This window comes from Bombyx mori, chromosome 15 (assembly GCF_030269925.1).
Source record: "Bombyx mori chromosome 15, ASM3026992v2".
In the NCBI taxonomy this organism is placed as follows: Eukaryota; Metazoa; Arthropoda; class Insecta; order Lepidoptera; family Bombycidae; genus Bombyx; species Bombyx mori.
The window spans coordinates 6083506-6105661 of record NC_085121.1 but is presented as its reverse complement, the minus strand read 5'-3'; the positions used below and the strand labels follow the sequence as shown (position 1 = coordinate 6105661).

Here is a 22156-nt window from a genome sequence, read left to right as displayed (position 1 = left end):
CTATGCGCAAACAGATTTGTGAACTAAAATAAAGTTAAAGAAATTCTAAATTACCATTTTTTTTTATTACCCTTGTAGGCCCACCTAAGCCTATTGTACAAATGTATAGAATCTGCTTTGTGACTGTTTTTTGAATGAAAATTGTGTTTTGGTGTGTGTATTCTATAATAAAGTGTATTCTCTCTCTTTCCCTCTCTCTCTCTCCCTCTCTCTCTCTCTCTCTCTCCCTCTCTCTCTCTCTCCCTCTCTCTCTCTCTCCCTCTCTAATAGTGTGTGGTTACCGTCGCTCATGGACGCAATGCCAAATGCGTAATTATTTTGATAAAACAATGCACGAAATCTCGTTTTTATTCGTATTACTAAATCTAAGAGACTCAAAAACAAATTATTAGCTAAATGCGTAGTATAGGTGTACGCAACTCTGATTGTTCATTGATCTTAATTAATGCAATAAAATAGTTAAATGCGAAGTGACGTTATGAGGCAGAGAGCCTAGGAATCAGCATAGAGTTGGGGTCCGTCGGCCTGACAACATGTCCCACCGGTCCGTTGAGGCCTGCTGGAGGCTGCCCCAGCACCACAGCCTCTAACCTAACACCGACCGGGATGGGACCGAATCTAAATAATATTATTCCTGCAACATATTTATTCGGGCCGCGATGGCTCCACAGACAAGCGCTCAGTTTCTATTCATATTGTTTTGCGTGCTTAGTGGAGGAAGCGGGGACGGTAAGTAAATATCGGTTTATTTTGCTTAATACCTTCGTTTTCGATTTTGCGACGCATGCCTACGCATTCATTTCGAAAACAAATTTCGAAGCCTTTCTCTTTGTTTTCGTCTAACGAAAAAACAGCTTCTAAAAGCAATTAATTACTTAGAGAAATTGATTTAAATTTACCAATTTTTTTTTATGCTTGGTAAATTTAATAATAGATTCTAAGTGCACAGCACCATTACACGCCTGCCTTCGTATAGATAAAAAATCTATATATTAATACGTGAAGCAAAAACTTTGTATCCCTTTTTACGAAAATTGCGCGGGCTGAGGAGTATGAAATTTTCCATACTTATAGAGAATATAGAGAAGAAGTGCACAATGCTAATATTTTTTTAAATAATTCATAAAAGATACATTATATCAATAAAGAAAACATTACACACACTACATACCATATATTTGACGAACACATGCATGCATACTATTTATTGTCAAACGTTTGTTCTTGACGTCTGTGGTGAAATTGAGAATAGATTAAATATTGTTTGTCTTTATTAATATTTTTTTATAGTGTAGCCTTGGCGAAATTTGTGATTATAGTATACACATACTATAATCACAAACTTACAATTCCAATTAATTATAGTCGAATTTCGACTACTGTGGGACCTCTAGTATAAAATTATTTCTTATTTACATTGCATGTATGTCAAACTTTATTACCGTTTATTTTGTTTTCATTAATTTAGATGTAGTCGATGGAGTAGCGTTCTTTGACCTACTGTCGGAGGTGCGCCGCGGTGATCTACCCGAAGGATTCACAAGAACTGAAGGACGATGCCAATCTTACTCGACGCCCAAATCTGAATACACCGCCTTCAGTCTAAACGAAAATGCGTCCTTACATCATCTCACCGCGGGGATGTTTTACAACACGTTCCCTGAGGACTTTTCCATTTTGGCCGTACTTAGAATGCCAAACGGTAAGAAGAAAACGTTTTTCTTTTACAGTTCTTATTGCAATGATTCGTTCCAAAATAACTATTTTTACTCAATTAGTTATTAATTATTAAAAGAAACACTATGAAAACTTTTAGCTTTTACGCTTAAAACAGTAAGGTTTGTTAAATAAATTTAGTAAAATCATAACTATAATCCACTTTTAATGAAATTATAAAACTAATTGAGATCGGAAGAGACAGCACCCTGATTAAGCCGCTAGAAGCGTTAAATTTTATACCGGGATTCTAAATGTTTTAAAAAAGACATCCCCAAAGGTCATTTACAGGCTACATCGAGGGATTGTTAGCCTCTTTAGTCTTTATTTGTTAAAGCGAGACCCTTTTCTCGAGACGACAAAAGGGTTAAAAAAGGACAGGAGTAGCAAATAAAATATTTGAAATGTCTTACAGAAAATTAGCTGGAACGCAATTTAAAATATACCTATAATTTAAATAATATTTTAAATTATTTTAATTGTATCAATGTTAAGATCAATATTTCATCACAGTCCATAAATCCTAGAACTAATGAAGTGATAATCTTACATTTAATAAATACGTGTGTAAAGCAACGTAGGCATTTCATAAACAAATTAAAGCTAAAACCCACGCACCTACTTTACGCACCCATTCATTTCTCTAGTCTCATATCTCTGTCTCAAATATTATATCTGTAGACTACATTATTATATTTTTATTAACTATATCTGTACAATTCTACGTTTTATCTAGAAGATATTTCTGCAACAAATAAAACAGCCAAAATCGAAACTTAAGTGGCGTTTCAATAAAGAGTTTCTCTAGACATGTAGTTATTTTTTTTTTTTTTTATTATCTCTTACTAGAAAGGGAAAAATTGATATTTGATTGAATTGAAAAGTTAATTGAATTAAAATAAAATTTAAAATAAAATTAAAGAATGTATACTTATATCTAAATTCAATTCAATTATTTTTATTTGGTAAAACCATAAATGTACGTTTGCCTCAGGCACAGAACAGAACCCCGTATTCGTGATGTACTCGGATGCTGGTGACGAACAACTGCAACTGGTAGTTGGAGAGATGGTCGAGTTATATTACGAAGATACAAGGGGTGACCCTCAAGATCATGAGCTCCTAACTTATCGCGCTAATATTGCTGAAGGAAGGTAAGGTTAACCTGTACACTAACAAACAAAGAGGTCCGTGTACCTACCTTTTTTTTTCTTCCTATGCCGACAGCCTTGAGAGGCTATTTCAGCCTAACCTTAACTAAGGTAGGTAGGTAGGTGGGCTCACGTGGGTGGGTGGGTAGGTGAGCTCAGGGGGCTCAAACCTGACGACGTTGCTAACAAAAATCCTAGCAAGAGCCATGCTTCGCAGAATCTACCACCGGATCCGAAACGCGAACCACTGAGAAGATCCGGCGAGAAAGTCAGTAGGCTGTGTCTATGGGTTAATTTACTCGTCGGGCCCCTCGTCGCAAGCGACGGGTTCGACGAGAGCGATGACCGGAGTACCTACCAATGTACCTTTTCGTACAATCTGAAATCACGACGACACTTATTGTGGAGCCATTCCTAAATATAACATCCGTCCAAGGTCCCAACGATAAAATGTGCTTATTTTCTACACGAAATATTTATCTAGTGAATGCCAATGATGTCATTATAAGTTACCTTATCAAGTGAAAAGATGAACTCACACCCCGCTTCGTTAAAATCTGCTATATAATCTCATAGGCATTACGAACGCCACTTTAGGCTCGTAGTCTCAACTGTATTGAAAAATGGCTGTCCTATGTTTCAATTCGGAGTATATGATGGTATGGCATGGTATCACATATTGGTATGGTTGTAGCTACCGGCGTGAATTAATTGAGTTTCTTTCAAATCAGATGGCATCGTCTAGCACTCAGCCTAAAAGGCGATTCTGCCACTCTTATCGTGGATTGCGATTACATAGAAACAATGCCTCTAAATCGAAAAACTGGGAGCACGTTCAACTTAGCCGGTGCTATCGTTGTGGGAGTCCAGTATACCCCAGATCAATATTACGAGGTTTGTCACAAAAACTTTTATAAGCAAGTAGATAAATTAGTTAGTAATCCATTGTAAAATTCAAACAACTTAGCGACCTACAAAACTATTCTTAAAAATCCTGATCGACAAAACTACTCATTTTACGACTATTGAGTCATAGATGAAACTAATTTATTATTCACAATGAATCTTTATTTACTTAAAAATCATTCGAACAAAAAACAAGATACATATATCAGAAAAGTGATTTTGATTTAACCAAACCACTTTATTTATAGGGGGATATAGAAATGCTACAGTTCGCTGACAAACCTGATATTGCCTACGAAATGTGCACAGTAGTTGCACCAGACTGCAGAGGCCTCGGCTACTTTGCAGGAGGAATTTTTAATTCTGAACTAGAACCCCGATATCGACCTCTTCATTACAACGAAATAACTACTCAAACAGACTTTAATGTTGAAACTACAGAGCAGCCGAGGACATTTGAGAATGTCGATACAGAAAGATTCATTGATAGGAATCAAACTAATAATCCATGGGAAGTCGCTAGCAGAGAATTAACAACGATCAGACCAAACTGGCACATCACAGAGTCATACAATCCGATTACGGGACAATTCGTACGTTCTACAGATGCAGGTATATACTTAAAAAACATTAATATTTGTTACATTATCATTAGAAATGTATAACAGCGCAAATTCACTAGAACTAGCTAAATAACGTATATAATAATATGTATTTAGCTAAGAAGTCTAATAATAATATTATTGCTTATAAGTATATAAGGTGTATAAAGTTTATAAGTGAAATCACGATAAACTTTAAAATAGGTTTTTTTTGCCAACTTACCGCTAGTAACTTCGAGGGGTTATGCTAGATTCACCGAACGTGTAGGCAGGCACCTTAGCAAAAGCAGTGCTTCGCTGAATCTAACACAGACCGCAATCGCGACCCACAGAGCGACACTCAGTTGGCTGTATCTGTGGGATTAAAATAGACTTCTGCACGCACTGCATTTTTTTTAAATTGCCTTTTTACTTATAAACCGATTTTTCTTCTCGGAGGTAGATGAGTACATGGATATGTCCTATTCGACTATATTAGTGGTAAAAAATCATAAATGAGTTCTCATTACATGGATACGCGCTATTAAGATTCTTGGGAAATGTGCCTTTCTTACATTTTTTTCCTCCTTAATTTTCCAAAAATTAAAAATAAGTCAAATCACATAAACTATTTTTGTAATTTTAGATGAAAACAGCATATTTGGAAGATTTACGGATGGCGAATTTACACCTGCTCTCTCATTAGACGCTGATAGCTCTCCGACCACTCCTGAAACTGTTGAAATAACGCCTAGTCTTGTGAGTATATAGAATAAAAACCATTTGAATGGAAGGTCTCAATTTAAGTTTGCTACAATAATTGTAATTTAATTATTAAAAATCAGTAGTAAGTACGAAATAACTATAGATTGCTTATGTGGGTTCCATTACCAAACATAATAAAATAAAAACCACTGGCAATCTTTCACAGCAGCCTTTTTGAACGTCAAATGATTTTTTCTCTAAAAGGATACCTCACACATTACGCCAGGGACCGGTGAAGAGACGGAAGTAACTTTAGTAACAACAGACTCGCCCTACACCCCTATTACGACCACAGAAGACACAAATTGGCTCACACACCCGCCGGATGAAGCCGAAGTGAGATAACGCCTTTATTACGTTAAGCTTTGTATATGTACGTTGTATAATACGTCCCGCATTTTATGAAAGCTACGTATGTAGTTAGGTAAGGTTAAGATAACTGTATTTCACAATGTTTTCATCAAATGACTGAAAAGGTTGAATTTATAAAAATTTTGTTCAACAATTCATGTGAATTCTACAATAAGTAGGATGTTAAAGGTTTATAAGCTAGAACTAGAATAATCCTTCACAAATTGAGGGTCCTGATTGCACTATTTAGGTTAACGAGTGGATGACCCACCAGGTGTTAAGAGGTTACCAAAGTCTACTGAGATCTGAAAACTGAAATGTACCAAGACTGAATCCTAAACTGAATTATCGTAATCGAATTCTTAAGCTGTACTTTATTAGCAAAAATAAATCTATAATTATATTTGTATTTCAGAATAACTCATCAAATTATGATTCATCAGAAACATATTATGATTATGGTAGCTCTGGCTCGTATAATGGTCCAAGAGGATATGCCGGACCGCCTGGACCCCAGGGACCAAGAGGACCGAAAGGTGAACCAGGCAAACCAGGAGTAGAAGGACAACAAGGGTTTCAAGGTCCGCCTGGACATGTTTTTGTCGTACCTGTAAGTCAAGCGTTGTTTTAAAATGTACTAACTAAATTATGCACTAACTACATAGTTGTTTTAGCTGAATAGTGCTAGTCATTTATTCAGTAACTAGCTGACTCGGCACACTTCGTAGTGCCTAAATCGATAAATAAAAGACCTAAACTTTTGTAATAAATAAACTTTAAAAAAACAAAAGGAATCCGTCCAACGGGGGACACATCAAAGGAAAAACAAAATTGTTTGTTTTTATATAATTCCGAGCATTTTCATATTTTTTCACCTTTTAAACCTTCTCTGGACTTCCACGAATAATTCAAGACCAAAATTAGCCAAATCGGTCTAGCCGTTCTCGAGTTTTAGCGAGACTAACGAACAGCAATTCATTTTTATATACTTATATATAGAAGATTCATTAATTAAGTACTACGAGTATTCAGTGCTTACTATTTAGTATATTATACGTATTCTGAAAACTTTTGATAAATTTCATCCCTCTCAATGTCTCTTGCAAGTAACTTTAATCTATTTCTCAGTAAAATATTGGCTGAATTTTCTGTCATTAAAATAATTAATGCTCATTAACATAGTGTAACCTTTATAGTATTTACAATCACCAACTACTCAAAACAACACGGAATTTGTGTATAAATTGTCCGTGGTAAATACTTAAAGCAGGAATTCAATAATCGGTAAAAGATGTCTTAAAGCCAAACATTATACTAAAGATTCAAATCACTACTTTGACAAATTAACTATCGATAATTAAATGAAGAAGCTTTAGGGCTATCAACTTGAAAGATTTACTCGTACGTGAGACGCTCGAACTAAGATGATTTGGCTGTGTGATCTTCAGCGACGTCATAGATCTTCAAGCGATAAGCAACGTGAGGTTAACGTGTTAAATAAGATGCGAGTGTTTTTTAATTAATTTTCAGATACAACAATCAGGCAGTGATAAAGGCCCCGATGTTCAGTCTGAAGCCTTGCGACAAATGTTAACGCAACACATGGTGAGTTTTTTTTTACATAAGAAATTTAACGAAATGCCTTAATTAGTGTTCTGTGCACATGGTCTGAAAATACACTTGCTAATTTGAACATAACTTATGATTTTCCACCAGGCTGCAATGCGAGGTGTTGAGGGCCCGATGGGTCTAACCGGACCTCCGGGACCTGAAGGTGGAATTGGTCCTGAAGGACCGAAGGGTGAACAGGGCGAACAAGGAGAGCCAGTGAGAACCTACTAAAATCATTTTAGGGTTCCATTTCACCTTTCAATAGCCTTTTCATGGAATTTTGTACTTTTAGGGCCCACCAGGTCCAAGAGGTTCTCAAGGGCCGCCAGGCAGACAAGGACGCCGGGGTCATGCCGGCAGGGATGGCGAAAGAGGTACAACAGGACCTTTCGGTCAAAAGGGTGAACCAGGATACCCGGGATCTTCAGGCATGCCAGGAGACAAAGGAGAGCGGGGCATCTCAGGATTACAGGGTGAACCAGGAGCTCCAGGACAAGACGGTCCCCCTGGAGACGACGGTCCTCCGGGGCCACAAGGGCTTTCTGGCGAACTGGTTAATACTTTTGTACATCTCAATTCCTACGTATGTATATCACATTTTATTCTACTATATCTATATTGACGTTTGCAGGGGCCAAGAGGTTTTGTGGGACCTAGAGGTTTTCCAGGCTTAATAGGATATCCTGGCATACCTGGGAACGAGGGTCTCCAAGGATCGAAAGGAGCAACAGGACAACCAGGGCCATCCGGGCCGCAAGGACAACCAGGTATAAGTGGGCCTCCAGGAGCACCAGGTGCACAAGGACCAACCGGAATACCGGGCTTGCAGGTATAATTTAGTCCTTCAAAATAGATCGAACTTCAAACTAAATTGCCGTTGGTTAATAATTGTAATGTACAGGGGCCTCAAGGAAAATCTGGAATATCCGGACAACCAGGACCGGAAGGAGTACCCGGTACCCCTGGTAATCCAGGACAACAAGGATCTCCAGGAGAAGTTGGGCCACAAGGACCACAGGTTTTTTTCTTGTTTAATTTAAATAACTGGATTATCATATGCCATAAATACTAAAGACAATTTGTTATCCTGAACTCAAATCACTTTTATTGTTTAACAGGGAATGTTAGGTTTCCCTGGAACTCGTGGAATAAAAGGAGATGAAGGACCACGGGGCTTACCAGGAGACAAAGGAGATAAAGGCATAAGGGGTTAGCTATACTCACGTGGAAATTAAATTTGTTACGACAACAAAATCTGTGTACATAAATGTTCGTAAATTTATAGGCATTGAAGGCGAGAAAGGAGACATGGGTCCTAAAGGAGAACGAGGACTATCTGGCGAAGTTGGGACTCCTGGTATAGAAGGGCCTGAAGGTCAGAAGGTGAGTAGGGTTCATCACTGGAAAAATATCTGCTATAATCATTTATCGAAAATTTTATTTAACCTAGTGTTGGAGTATATTATGAGACCGCTTAGGTATGTACCGGCATCTTGCTTGTATCTGCCGCGAAGCAATTATACGTTCCAGTTTTAAGTGTGGAACAGCCGTGATACAGTAAAATTAAGACTTCGAACTCATATCACAAGGTGTATGATGGCCTACACGTCTTTAGGCCCTTAACAACAAGCCGGTCATGGCTTCGTATATGAGCAATGTTTTTAAATGTATGTCACAAAAAAAACTAATGTAGCTTATTTATTTAATTTGTAATTTGATTTTGTATTGCTTATTAATTACCAATATAACTTCTTACTGTACTACCGACCACAGAACCCAAGCGAAATTTCTAACCAAAAAATAAATGAATGCAACCATTGTCGTGCTAAGTGCAAGGACGCCAATATTTATTTTTGTTACTGAAATCGCTTAGTGATATCTACAATAGCCCATGTAAAAATTCTGAATTCTCTTTTATAAATAAAATTCTTATCTGTCTATATCAAGGGCGTTGAAGGTCCAAGAGGAGAGACAGGACCAATTGGACCTTCAGGTGAGAAGGGAGCTACTGGTCCTCTCGGTCCTCAAGGATATCCGGGCACCCAAGGTGAAAAAGGAGATAAAGGAGCTTCAGGACGAAGAGGTCGAAGAGGAAACAAAGGAAATACGGTATTACGATTATTTTAAAAAGACAGAATGTAAAACAAAAACTGATAATTAAGTAATTGCGTTCTATTTTACCCCGAAAAGGTTTTTAAAGGTTTTAAAAGAGGAAATTGATATGGTCAATTTAATATATTTAAACAGTAAAGCTTGTACTCGTTTGTCATGCGGTAAACCTGAGTTTTAATTGTATAGTATATTTGCAACTTACAGGGTGCTATTGGAAATCCAGGCGACCGTGGTGAAATGGGACCAAGGGTAAGTATTACAAAAACCTCTCAGTCTTAACTACGTTCTGGAAACATGCAGTAATTAATGACGATTAATTATGTTTCAAACCAAAAAAATAATCTTATTATTTTAATAGTTATTAACAACAAATATATGTAGGTGTGGGTCTAAATGAAATACTCTTTTCTAGGGTTTCACAATACTTTTTATTTAATTCTTAGAGAGCACTTTGAACACGTCTTACTCCTAATGGCGGCGTCGTGCGAGAGAGCGAACTAGCGCTACATCCGTCCCTTTCACACATCATGCGTTCAGAATCTTTCACTCGTTCAGAAACGTTTTACAATAATTAGAAATGTTAGTAATAATTAAATCCTACAACTCGGCCTTCCTGCACATCAGTCTGGCCTCAGACTGAAAGTACTGAGATAATAAAATAGTTCTTATGAAATAAAAATAACAAAAATAAAATCTCTAACTTTACCTTAATTTACCTAATACTACTACTATGCAAATTTTTTTTTCTAAACATTTTTACACAATAATAACGCTACAAAAATATTTTTAGTTAAACCTTATACTACCTATTACAAACAATCATGCTATAACTCTGCACACAGCTAATAAAAACAAATAGTAATTACTCTTACTTAGTACATAACACAACAAAAACAGTAGGTTTAAACTATCAGTTTAGAGGCAAACAAGTTACAATGACACAGAGAACAGCAATGCATGATAATTATTCACAGTTACTTATTCAATAACAAAATGAGCAATGTAAATACTAGATCAACCTAAAATAAACAAACAGTGTAGTGTTACAATGCACCTAAACACTCAGACCAGAGTTAGATTGAGTCAAGGCCACCTCTTCATGAAATCTAATGCTGATGTAGTTCGTACTGGCCCATCTTTGCTTCTGTCTATTTTTTCGACCTCATATCGACCTTTCCCCATTTCCCTAGTGATGCGATATGGTCCATAAAATTTAGGTTTCAATTTTAGGGCGTTCCCAAATTGTGTCCTTTGAATAGCTACAAGATCTCCAACCTTGTACATTTCTCCTACTTTACGTCGTTTATTATAAGTCTTTCTATTCTCCTCTTGCATTCTTAAAATCTGAGCTTTGGCTTCTCTTCGTGCTTCTTCTCTCCTATTCATAAATTGCAATCTATTTTCTTCTTCTAAATATTCTAAAATTGATAAATCTTCTTTCAGTTTAAGTTTCACTCCTGTTAACAGTTCGAATGGTGTAGTATAGATTGCCCGCTGGTATGTGCTGTTTATCACTTGTTGTAGTTTGCTTGTATATTTGTACCAGTGACCAGGTTCTTCAATACACATCTTTGTCAACGCAGAAATAATAATACTGTTCATGCGTTCTACTTGGCCATTTCCACGAGGTATTCCAGTAGTGATTGTAACATGTTCGATGTCTTCTTCTTCACAATATTCTCGGAACTCACTGCCTGTGAATGCTGTACCTCGGTCAGTGATAATCCTCCGTGGGTTGCCAAAATCCTTTTGATGTAATCTCAATTTTTCCACAGTTTCTTTTGCTGTTACAGTCTTGACTGGATAAATCCACACAAACTTTGTAAATCCATCAATTATAGTAAGTATGTAGTTATACATTTTCTTAGTTGCATCTAAGGGTCCTAGGTGATCACAGTGAAGAGTATCCAGTGGTAATTCTCCTTTTTCTATGGGATTTAACAAACCTTCCTTCTTTCCAGACTTCCTGCTTGCTAATAGACATGGTACACATGTAGAAATTACTTTTTCAATTTTGCTATCTAATTTAGTAATAAAGTAATCTTTCTCTATAATATCCCTTATCTTCTTTTTACCAAAGTGTCCTGTACAATGTGCTTTCTTAATAATTTCCATATCCAGTATCTTAGGTAACACCAACTTCTTTTCTATACCCTTGTAAATAACTCCATTCTCAAGGAAATAATCTTCATACTCATTTTCTTCTAAGATTTTTCTGATAACCTTCAAACTTTCGTCATCTGCTTGAGCCTTCTTCACTCTTGCATGTAACTCGACATCAACAAAAAGTATGTTTCTGCTCAATGCATCAACATGCTGCTTAACTAACTGTTCTTCAGTGATGGCTAGTCGTCTTGGTCTTTGTGAAACTGGTACATCATCCTTCAACACAATCTTCAGCCTGATAGGTGCATCTTTAGTCTTCAAAGGTGTGTAACTGTCAATAATTTCCCTCACCGCTGTACAGTGGTCATCGCTACTGGAAGATAGACAGATAGCATTTTGATACGATATGTCATAACAAGGAGGCCTGACCTCAACCAAACCCTTGTCAATAACTGTGATAGTATTTACTAAAAATTGTTGACCCAGTATTACATCATATGGTATTCCACCTGTAGGTACAATATACAAATTAACACTATATCTGTGACTGTCAATAGTTAAATCTGTGTCGAACTTACCAATCGAAAATACTTTAGAACTTCCTAACCCAGTAAGCAACATTTTTTCTGGTATGTACTCGCATTTTAGTTTTGTAAACAAATCAAAAGTTATTAAATTTAAGTCGCTACCTGTGTCAATTAAACAATTAGTCACATAGTTACCAACTTTTACTGATTTTACACTCATGTTTATAGAATCACGTTTGTTTACACTTAATAAATTTGACGAAACAATATGATTTAGTTGTTGACAACTAAAATTTGGCATTTCACTCACTTGCTCTTTTAAATCGCATTGCTCACGTTCGTATAGTTCGTTCTCGTTCTTCTCGTCGTCCTCCTGCTGTCGAACAAACATAGATCGCCGATCTTGTTCATCACCTCCTCCATAATAATTATTTGATGCTTTTTTAGCTTCCATACCTTGTGATGCGCGGCACTCCGTACCCTTGTGCCCGAACCCGTTGCACTTGAAGCATTTGATACCTCTGCGGCAGGAACTAGATAGGTGCCCTCTTTCACCACAATTGTAACATCGATGAACCTGTCTAGGCATTACCGCCGTGTCTCGCTGACCTCGTCTCATGGTATCAACACTTTTTTTGGACTTCTCTTTGAAACTTTCATATAATACTAATTTCTCCTTGAGCACAGAATACGACGTTACCCCGTAGAATAACAACTTGTTAGATTCATAGTCAGATATTCCGTCGATTATATACTGAATCGCGACGTAATCCGGAAACTTAGCTCTTTTTCCGAGTTCTTTCATTACGAGCATATATTGATAAAACGACTCATTGGGTTGTTTTTTCCGTCTGCTCATTGTCTCATGCATTTGTTTACTGTTTATCACCTCAGGGAATTCCTTCATCAAAGCCACTTTTAGTTCTTCGTAACTTCTGAAAGTTTTTTCGCTTTTTAGCCATAATTCTGCTGTTCCAGCTAAACATCGTCGCGCTATAATGAGTTTCTGCTGCTGGCTCCACCCAAATATATCAGCATTATCGTCGAGATCTTGTGTCCACTTCGCAGAAGAGTACGTGATGTCATCACCCGTGAACTTTGACACAGCGTCCATCGTGTAAAATAAATTCTTGCTATCGTCGTTTTTGCTCTCCGCCATCGTGCAGAATCGTCGTATATCGTCGTATAAATGCGTCTTTCGTCTTTGAAAAATGTAACCGGCGGCGTGGCGTCGGCGCAGGTTAAGTATGGCGGCCGCGGCGTTGTTCACACCACGCGACAACTTCGTAAAATATGCGTAGATACGTTAAATCATTTAGACCCTGATATTCCTGAGTATCCCGGACGAGAAATTGTAGGTGTGGGTCTAAATGAAATACTCTTTTCTAGGGTTTCACAATACTTTTTATTTAATTCTTAGAGAGCACTTTGAACACGTTAGACATGCGTAGTTCCGGACCTAAATAGTTCCTGGAACTATGTCCTCATATGGAACTATATCATTCAATCCGAGTTGTCAAAATTAACATGTTCAGACAGTTCCATTTCCATTCCAAGTGTACTGTTATGCAGGAACTACGAATGCGTTGAACATGAAGGACATGCGGACATGATTAGAGCATAGGTACCGCGCGGCGCGGAGGCGTGGCGCGGCGAGTCCACCCGAACGAGTCTCGAACCGACACGAGTCCACGTAAAGAGATAAGGCGACATATGGCACGAATACGAGAGAGTGAGATGGAGCGAGTGCATGAAACTGCGTGTGGAGCTCTTTCATATTACATTTTTATTAATATTGAAGTTATGCTCTACGACCTACGTGTTACAGTCGATAGTTGAATAAATTAAAATGTTTTGCTATGGATTTTGACCTTGACCATGCATCATTCCTACGAGCACTTAACCTTAAGTGTTTGTGGACCATTTCTTAGAAAATCATAATTCAAAATTCGAGAATTTTAAAACATTCACCACTTTCGCTATTCGGTATCTCGGTTATGGGAAAAAGGTTGTAAGGCTACAACGAGCTTAATTTACGTTGTATATCAGAATAACGTGGTATTTTAATTAACAACTGATAGGTTATAGTTTCCGGTGCATCGTACAATACCTACATTGAAAAATAATGAAAGTAGTAGAGTAGTTGAAATTATGACAAAGTAATTACAGTACATTAATAAATTATGCAACCAGCTGTAACAATGAACCTAAAACTAAAAACCTTACAAAATAATAATTACAATAATAATTGCCATAAGCGGCAATCTATTTTTATATAGTGCTTTTAAAAAATTGTATTTTTAATACCTTTTTTGAAAAATATTGTGTAATTAATAATAACTTAATACGTGATTCGCTACACTACAAACAGCTACTAGACTTAACATGTCCGCGGAACTAAACAGCTTCAAACAGCTACTAGACTTAATATGTCCGCGGAACTAAACAGCTACAAACTACAAACAGCTACTAGACTTAACATGTTCGTGAAACTAAACAGTTCCGCGAACATGTTTACTGGAACTAGTTCCGACACTCAAAAGAACGATGTCATGTTCAATCCAGTTCCGAACATGATTAGCGCACGTCTAGAACACGTCTTACTCCTAATGGCGGCGTCGTGCGAGAGAGCGAACTAGCGCTACATCCGTCCCTTTCACACATCATGCGTTCAGAATCTTTCACTCGTTCAGAAACGTTTTACAATAATTAGAAATGTTAGTAATAATTAAATCCTACATATATTTTAGGGTTATAGGGGTCCTAGAGGACGCCGTGGTTCAGATGGGGCCCCCGGTGCTAAAGGTGATACTGGCCAACCTGGACCACCAGGACAGATAGGAGAAAGGGGACCTCAAGGAGTTGAAGGAGTGAGAGGCTTCCCGGGAGCTATAGGCCCTCCGGGAGCTGATGGCAAAGCTGGATTGCCTGGACCAACTGGAGAACGGGGCCCTACAGTAGGTCACATTAATAATTAATTTAACAACAGTACAATGTGTGTAACAAATGACAAAGCCATTGGAGAAATGCTGGACGAAATAAAAAGTGAATTTCAAAACCAAACGGGATAACAAAGCACTATGGTCGCTCTCCTAAGAGCACACAACCTTTCTAAATATATGAGTAAAACTATAACCATTTAATACCATCGGTAGTCGACTTGACCGTATTTTTATTGCACTAAATATCTACGTATCACGGGCCACGTTTGATGAAATAAATAAATTTTGTTTAAGGGTGAACCTGGTGCCCAAGGATTAATAGGACCCGTAGGAATAATGGGCCCACAAGGACCTAATGGTGACCCGGGTCCTCCAGGACCAACTGGATCTTCCGGAATACCTGGTACTCCAGGTGAGGCTGGTTCTCCGGGCGAAGCTGGTAAAGAAGGTCCGCCTGGACCTTCAGGCCCTGAAGGAAAACAAGGACCCGTGGGCCCGTCTGGACCTCAAGGACCCCAAGGAGATCCTGGTTTACCAGGAACACCGGTAAAAATTGGAGCCAAACACATGAAATAGTTCACATTTAAGAAATAACATTTTTTTTAAATTTAGCTGTTTTCATTTATTTTAAACTCTAGGGAAATGCCGGAAGCAAAGGAGATTTAGGTCCACCTGGACCCCCTGGAATAAGAGGTGATAAAGGAGAGCCCGGCGAACCCGGTCATGAAGGTAATGCAGGACCTCAAGGACGTGAAGGACCGCGAGGATTTACAGGCCCAGGTGGTCAAAAAGGCGAAATTGGTGAACAGGGACCAATAGGTACACATCCAAATAAAAAATATAATTATTTAAAAATTTTACTCATACAAGTAAACAACAAATAACAAACAAATTGATTATCAATCTAGGGCCAATCGGGCGTGATGGCTTAACTGGCCCACGAGGCTTACCAGGAGTTCCAGGCCCTGTAGGTCCTCCTGGAGAAGATGGTGACAAAGGAGAAGCAGGGCCACCCGGAGAAAAAGGTTTTAAAGGTGCCACGGGCGAATCGGTAAGTAATTAATTTTAATATGGCACATTATGTCAAATGCGTAGCTTGGTTTGAAGTGAAACACCTATTCATATACCAGTAGAGAATAATTATCTCAAGAGCTATCTCAAAGCACGCATTAGATTAATAAAATATAATTAAATTAAGGTCAATGTTTACGGGCTTTGTAGGGTCCTCAAGGGGCACCTGGCATTCAAGGTCTTCGTGGAGAAGTTGGTCCAGTTGGTCTTCCAGGAGAAAAGGGACCTCCGGGTGATATTGGACTTCCTGGTTCTCCTGGTATCGACGGAACACGTGGACCTCCGGGACCAATTGGTCCTACAGGACTTCAAGGAATCAAAGGACAACAGGGTCCAAAAGGAGACGCTGGTGACATAGGTCCAGTTGGTAAATATCTTGATATATTTCTAAATACATACTAAATAATTAACTCGGGAAGATTATTAAGCAATTGGCATTTAAAGGCGCCACCGGCCAGCCGGGTGCAACAGGGCCGCCGGGCCGACGTGGCGCTAAAGGTATAGCAGGTGAGCCTGGTCCACGTGGGCCAGAAGGACAACAAGGAGAATTGGGCAGTCCAGGACCAACGGGCCAACCAGGGCCATCGGGCCCTGAAGGAAAACAAGTGAGTTACTAAATTTTCATGTCTATATTTTATTTTATATTTATTTTTCCTTGTATCATTCTTAATGTTGCATAAGGTGAAGGGCTACGAGAGCCCATAGACATGTCATAACAACGTGAATACCGCACCTTAAGCCCTGGTAAATTAAGTTTCAACTAGGTCAATGCTTTTTAGATTTTAATGATATAGATAATATATCAAGACTCGAAATATAAACATGTGACGGTCACATAATGTATAAACTTCAACAAAATACAAACGCTACGATGGTGTAAGGGAATAATAAGGACATATTTAGACATACTTTAGACCTCGGAAGACGATATTTATATTTTTCTACTTTTATATACAGGGGCCAACTGGACCAGTAGGACCTAAGGGTGATGACGGGTCAGTGGGCTTGCAAGGAGAACCAGGACCTAAAGGTTTACCTGGCCCGGAAGGCCCCAAAGGCGACAACGGACCTGCCGGCTTACCAGGTGAACGAGGTGAACCTGGACCTTCAGGTATCAAGGGTGAACCCGGAACTGAAGGTCCCGAGGGTAGTACTGGTCCACCAGGGCCACCCGGACCTGTGGGACCAACAGGAAAACCTGGCGAAAGTGGGATGCCCGGTAGTCCTGTAAGTATCAAACACAGTCCATTATAATACTTACTTCTAGAACATGTTCATTGTATAATATTATAAATAACAAATAAATATTTACTAACCATCACGCCACGTTAACTGGTCCCGTGCTAAGTTTGTAAAGAACTTCGGTTACAGGTACCAGATAGCGGAAATAAATGTAAGATTTTTATTATACACATACACGTATGTATTTAATATACGTCCATAACCTTGGAAAAGACATTTTTATATTTATCATAAAAATATCTTCCCTTGGCGGGATTCGAACCCGCGACCCCCTTGTGAAGTCACCATGTCACTTACCAGTGCACCAGACGGCCGTTTATATTATATTTTATTTGTAATATTATTCACAGCTAGTCTAAAATGAAATTGATTTTAAATATATGATGTAATTCATTATACTGTGATTAATCGTGTTATCAAATACGTAAATACATCTCATTCAGGGCTCCGAGGGTCCTGCAGGTCTACAGGGTAGTCCTGGATTAGCCGGGGAAAAAGGCGATGTTGGAGCTAAAGGAGCTCAAGGTGAACCTGGTCCGAATGGTCCACCAGGACCTCCCGGTCCAGAAGGACAACGAGGTATTAGAGGATCACCAGGACCTAATGTTAGTAAGCGTCTTTTGTATTCACACAATATTGAAATATATATATTAGCCGATTAATGATTTTTTTTTTAAAGATAATGTTAAATCAATGTATTGGAATATACCATAACATTAAAATATTAATTTGTATATCATAATCAAATCACTGTACTTGTACTTATTCATAGGGCGAAGTTGGAGCACCAGGAGTAATGGGTCCATCGGGACCTTCTGGAAAGGCTGGGCCACCTGGAGCTCCGGGTATCAGAGGTGAAAAGGGAGACAGAGGACCTAAAGGGCATATCGGAAATACTGGGCCTATGGGCCTGAAAGGAGATCAAGGCGAAGTCGGAAAAACAGGAGCACCCGGCCCAATGGGTCCATCAGGCCCAAAGGGCGATAATGTTAGTTGATTAAACATATTTAATATATTTTATTTGTAATTCCTTTAAACATCAGAAATAACAAAAATTCTAAATATTCATCATATTCCAAGTCAGAATTACGAGAAACAATGGACTATTTAAAAAAAGTTACTATTATAATATATTGCCAACTTATATTATTACCAAACGATTACTTCATCAATATATAATGGTCTACAGGCATTTAATTTGAATAATGCTACTATAAAGATAAAAGATAAAGATTTAAAGATTAAAAATAAAATATATTTGTTTAAGGGACCCATAGGGCCACCAGGGCAAAAAGGCGATACGGGCCCGATTGGTCTTACAGGACCTGAGGGTCCTCTAGGACCGAAAGGCCAGACAGGACCGGAGGGCCGTCCTGGATTACCAGGACCACCAGGTGCACCAGGTCCACCCGGACCCCCCGCACCAGCCCCACAAATTCCTCAACAACTTTTATCATCTTATAGAAGAAAACGCAGTATTGACTCCATTTCCTCCTCTATTGAAACCGGCACTGAAGACAGTTTTGATGACGGTATTCCTATAACATATAAATTTACTCAAGCTATCCTTCTAATTTGACCTAGACAATTTAAATCTCTGTGATTAAAGTATACAATCAAAGTAATGAGTACAAACTGTTATATTCAAATTTAAATTGAGAAAAAACTATTATAATAGCTTAAAAATTCACCGCTAAAGCATATTCTTCGATTTTCGGGAACCATAGCCCTAATTTAACTATAATATTTGTTTTAATTACCACTAGAGCAGATAAAAACAATTAACACAATACTGTTTGTCTGTTTACCCTTTGGGTTGCTCTAGTTATAGTCTTACGACTCAGTTTGACACTGAACTATGTTATCAAATCATAGCTATTTACTATTTGCTATTAGCTAATGAACTTGAAGCCTTTGTCTGTACTACATCCAAAATTATCAATCCATAAGGATTTTTCCAAATCAAAATCATCGTTTTCAGAGGAAGACATCAACTGGGTGAAAGAAATAATGTCAGGAATAATTGTTGCTCGCAGCACTCTGGAAACCGTTAAAAATCCAAGAGGAACTAGAACCAATCCAGCACTGTCGTGCAAAGACTTAAAGACGTCATTTCCTAATATTACTGACGGTAAGCTTACTAACCAAGTATTTAAGTTATTGTAAATAAAGTGCTGTGTGCTTAGTGCGAGTTTTTTAACGTTCTCGATAGCGTAAAAATTAACTCGAATTTGTATGCAGTTGGAACAGCGCCCCTAGCGGCAAACGTAGGCAAACGCTCGAACTCCATACAAATCTGAGCTAACTTTTACGCTATCGAGAACGTTAAAAAACTCGCACTAAGCACACTGGAAGCGAAACTTTTTAAATGCCGTAGTCTTTTCTGAATCCTGTAGTCATGCATAATGAGGTAAGCATAGTAAATCTTTTTTTTTTTAATGTAGGCGATTATTGGATTGATGCTAGAGGTGGAAGCGGGAGCGGACGTCCAATCAAAGCCTACTGCAAAGGATATAGTACTTGTTTATATCCGGATGTTAAAGAACAAAGCGTTTACAACAATGACGCCAATACCCATAAGTTTTCACAGATGAAAAACGGTTTCCGGGTAAGTATAAAGTTCTATTTTCAAAAAATAAACCAAAAGACAACTTTAAAAGTGACACCTTAAATTTAATTTAAAATTAAAGTGAAAGTAAAACATTTTTTTTTTTTTTTCAATATCTTTGTATTTTACTTACTTGCATTTCGTTGTACGAGTACACAATAAATAACTTAAAGTGAAAATTAACTCGATTAAGATAAAGAATATCACAAAATTCACAAAAATATCCGAGTTTTTTTTTTCTTAGATATCTTATGACGCAGAAGGATCTGGAGCCATACAATTGCGTTTCCTGAGGCTACTTTCAAAAGGAGCCCGTCAAAACTTCTCGTATGTTTGCGTAAATACCGAAATACAACAAAGGTGACTACTGTATTTTAACTTATAATTAAATAATTTTAACTAATTATTTGTACATATCAATTAATAGTAACATATAATTAAGTAAAGACTTAACTCTACATACACTCTATAAAATAAATCATGTTTTGTAATATAATCTAATAATATAAAAATTCTATTAAATCTCCAGATCTGATATCCCGATGGATTTGGTAAGAGCTAGCAATATCAAACTGTACGGTTTCAACTCTGCTGAATTTAGGGAACCCCAAATTGTCAAAGACGAATGTAAGGTACGAAGATTGATTTTTCTATTCTAAATATATATTTATGTAAAATAATCTTTCAATGTAATTTTCAACAACTTCAGCATCTTCACGTCCGATTTACATGATATTTTCCACACATATGTATCAACATAAATTAAGCTCATGAATTCATTAAGCGAACCTTTGACAGTATGCTTATCAAGGACTAGGGTCAATACAAGAATTTTATTACTTTGGCCTAATATCCTGAGGTTTATCCGGATAAAAAGGTTATTTAGATTTTTCATTTTTGTTCCTTGTGTTCTTTAAGTTTATCTACTTTATTATTGTTAAGTACTCATATTTTAATCATGATACCAGCCTAACTTTTGTTTGTCTTTAAATCCAAGAAAACTGATTCGCCTGAAAATAAAAGATATTAATTCAATATGAAAATTAATTCATTTTAAATTATCTAACTAAGTACAAAGAATAGAAAGTCTAAGGAAAATTGTTCAAAAAAAGAAATATCTGAAATAAAAAATTATTGTTAACTCAATTTATTAAGTTACAATTATATTCGCAGGATGGATCAGGCGAGATCGTATTGGAGATTAAAACGTCAAGGACGGAAAGACTTCCGATAACAGACTTCCAACCGCTAAGCTTTAATGAAGCAAAACATCAATTTGGCTTCAAAGTTGGACCTATTTGTTTCACGTAAATAACAGGATCGACTAAGCTAATAAGGATAAATTAAACATTGTACTTAAAACAGACCTTTGTAAATATTATTTGTAAATAAATGTGACGACGAATTATTGTCTACTTTTACTGTGTTGTCAGAAGGAAACTCGGCATTTTCGTCATATATTTAACTTTTGACTAGAAACTAAACTATGGCTAAAGCCAGGACGCTATCGCAACGAGTAGGTGAACTCGACGGTTCTGTCAGGAGAGAGGCTCGTTAATAACTTCCTCGGCACCCCTGAAGGAGGCCTAGTAGCCCGAGAGCTACTGCTTGGCAGATACATCTACCACGTCGGCCATCTGAGAAGATCAGACGAGAAACTCAACGGGCGTATGGACTAAGTTTCACGTGGATTATTAATTACTTTGACAAATACGATGACCCAGGTTGGTCTTAAAGTTAGTAGCACTCAGCAGTAGCAGAGATCCGGATATGTCTAAAAGATGTCCTTCTAGTCAAGTCTATAAAATACTCGTAGTGTTTAATTTTCTAGGTTACAGCTTTTAACTAACAAGCTAGTGATGCTTTAATGAAGCGAAGACAGAAAGGACTTTATTTATTTAAAAATTATAATTCCCGACCATGCTTCGCTATGAGTAGTTACTGATTATTAATATGAAGAGTCTGGTAATACAAATACAACAACTTTGCTAAAACCAGTTAGGCAGCGGCTTGGCTCTGCCCCTGCCATTGCTGAAGTCCATGGGCGACGGTAACCACTCACCATCAGGTGGGCCGTATGCTCGTCTGCCTACAAGGGCAATAAAAAAATATAAAAAAAACCACTAGCGCACCTATCCCAACCTATCGTTTTATTGATTTACTGGTATATGGTCTACCGCAGGCACAGTAACCTACCCCAATCCTACATATTTCTAATCACATGTTATAAATTCAATAAGTCTTCATGGCTTAAAGAATAAAACGCCAAATCAGCTCAAATCGAGCGATGGACCATAGACATTCAACAGTTTTTCTAATGAAATACGTACTTAAGGGCAGCCGTTGTAACTATACTGAGACCTTAGAATTTATATCTCAAGCTAGGTGGCGGCATTGACGTTGTAGATGTCTATGGGCTCTGGTAACCACTTAACACCAGGTGAGCCGTAAGCTCGTCAACCCACGT

At 37.7% G+C, this 22156-nt stretch overlaps 2 protein-coding genes across 2 annotated transcripts in view; one reads left to right on the top strand and one right to left on the bottom strand.

Annotated features, from left to right (window-relative positions):
* Positions 1–392: 392 nt before the first annotated feature.
* Positions 393–21097, top strand: LOC101736673 (collagen alpha-1(I) chain). Its single transcript, XM_004928713.5, has 32 exons — positions 393–729; positions 1469–1702; positions 2711–2870; positions 3599–3761; positions 4022–4385; positions 5001–5113; positions 5324–5455; positions 5886–6080; positions 7001–7075; positions 7187–7297; positions 7374–7634; positions 7713–7910; positions 7983–8099; positions 8200–8290; positions 8367–8464; positions 9029–9190; positions 9398–9442; positions 14577–14783; positions 15063–15314; positions 15407–15587; positions 15677–15819; positions 15990–16206; positions 16284–16444; positions 16797–17066; positions 17525–17686; positions 17854–18069; positions 18349–18613; positions 19063–19212; positions 19526–19689; positions 19934–20049; positions 20219–20321; positions 20863–21097. The coding sequence occupies exons 1-32, from the start codon at positions 660–662 to the stop codon at positions 20998–21000; spliced, it is 5334 nt and encodes a 1777-aa protein (XP_004928770.2). The 5' UTR covers positions 393–659; the 3' UTR covers positions 21001–21097.
* Positions 9598–22156, bottom strand: part of LOC119629658 (uncharacterized) — a 378532-nt gene continuing 365973 nt past the window's right edge. Inside the window, exon 2 of the mRNA XM_062672463.1 lies at positions 9598–14414. Coding sequence (XP_062528447.1) covers positions 10277–12985 — 2709 coding nt within the window. The 5' untranslated portion in view covers positions 12986–14414 and the 3' untranslated portion in view covers positions 9598–10276. The remainder of the gene's footprint in view (positions 14415–22156) is intronic.

Bases quoted from the DNA above. Each gene is read 5' to 3' on its own strand.
- LOC101736673 (XM_004928713.5), top strand. From the start codon at position 660: ATGGCTCCACAGACAAGCGCTCAGTTTCTATTCATATTGTTTTGCGTG. The intron at 730-1,468 runs GTAAGTAAATAT...TCATTAATTTAG, and splicing joins TAGTGGAGGAAGCGGGGACG to ATGTAGTCGATGGAGTAGCG. The intron at 18,070-18,348 runs GTTAGTTGATTA...TATTTGTTTAAG, and splicing joins CAGGCCCAAAGGGCGATAAT to GGACCCATAGGGCCACCAGG.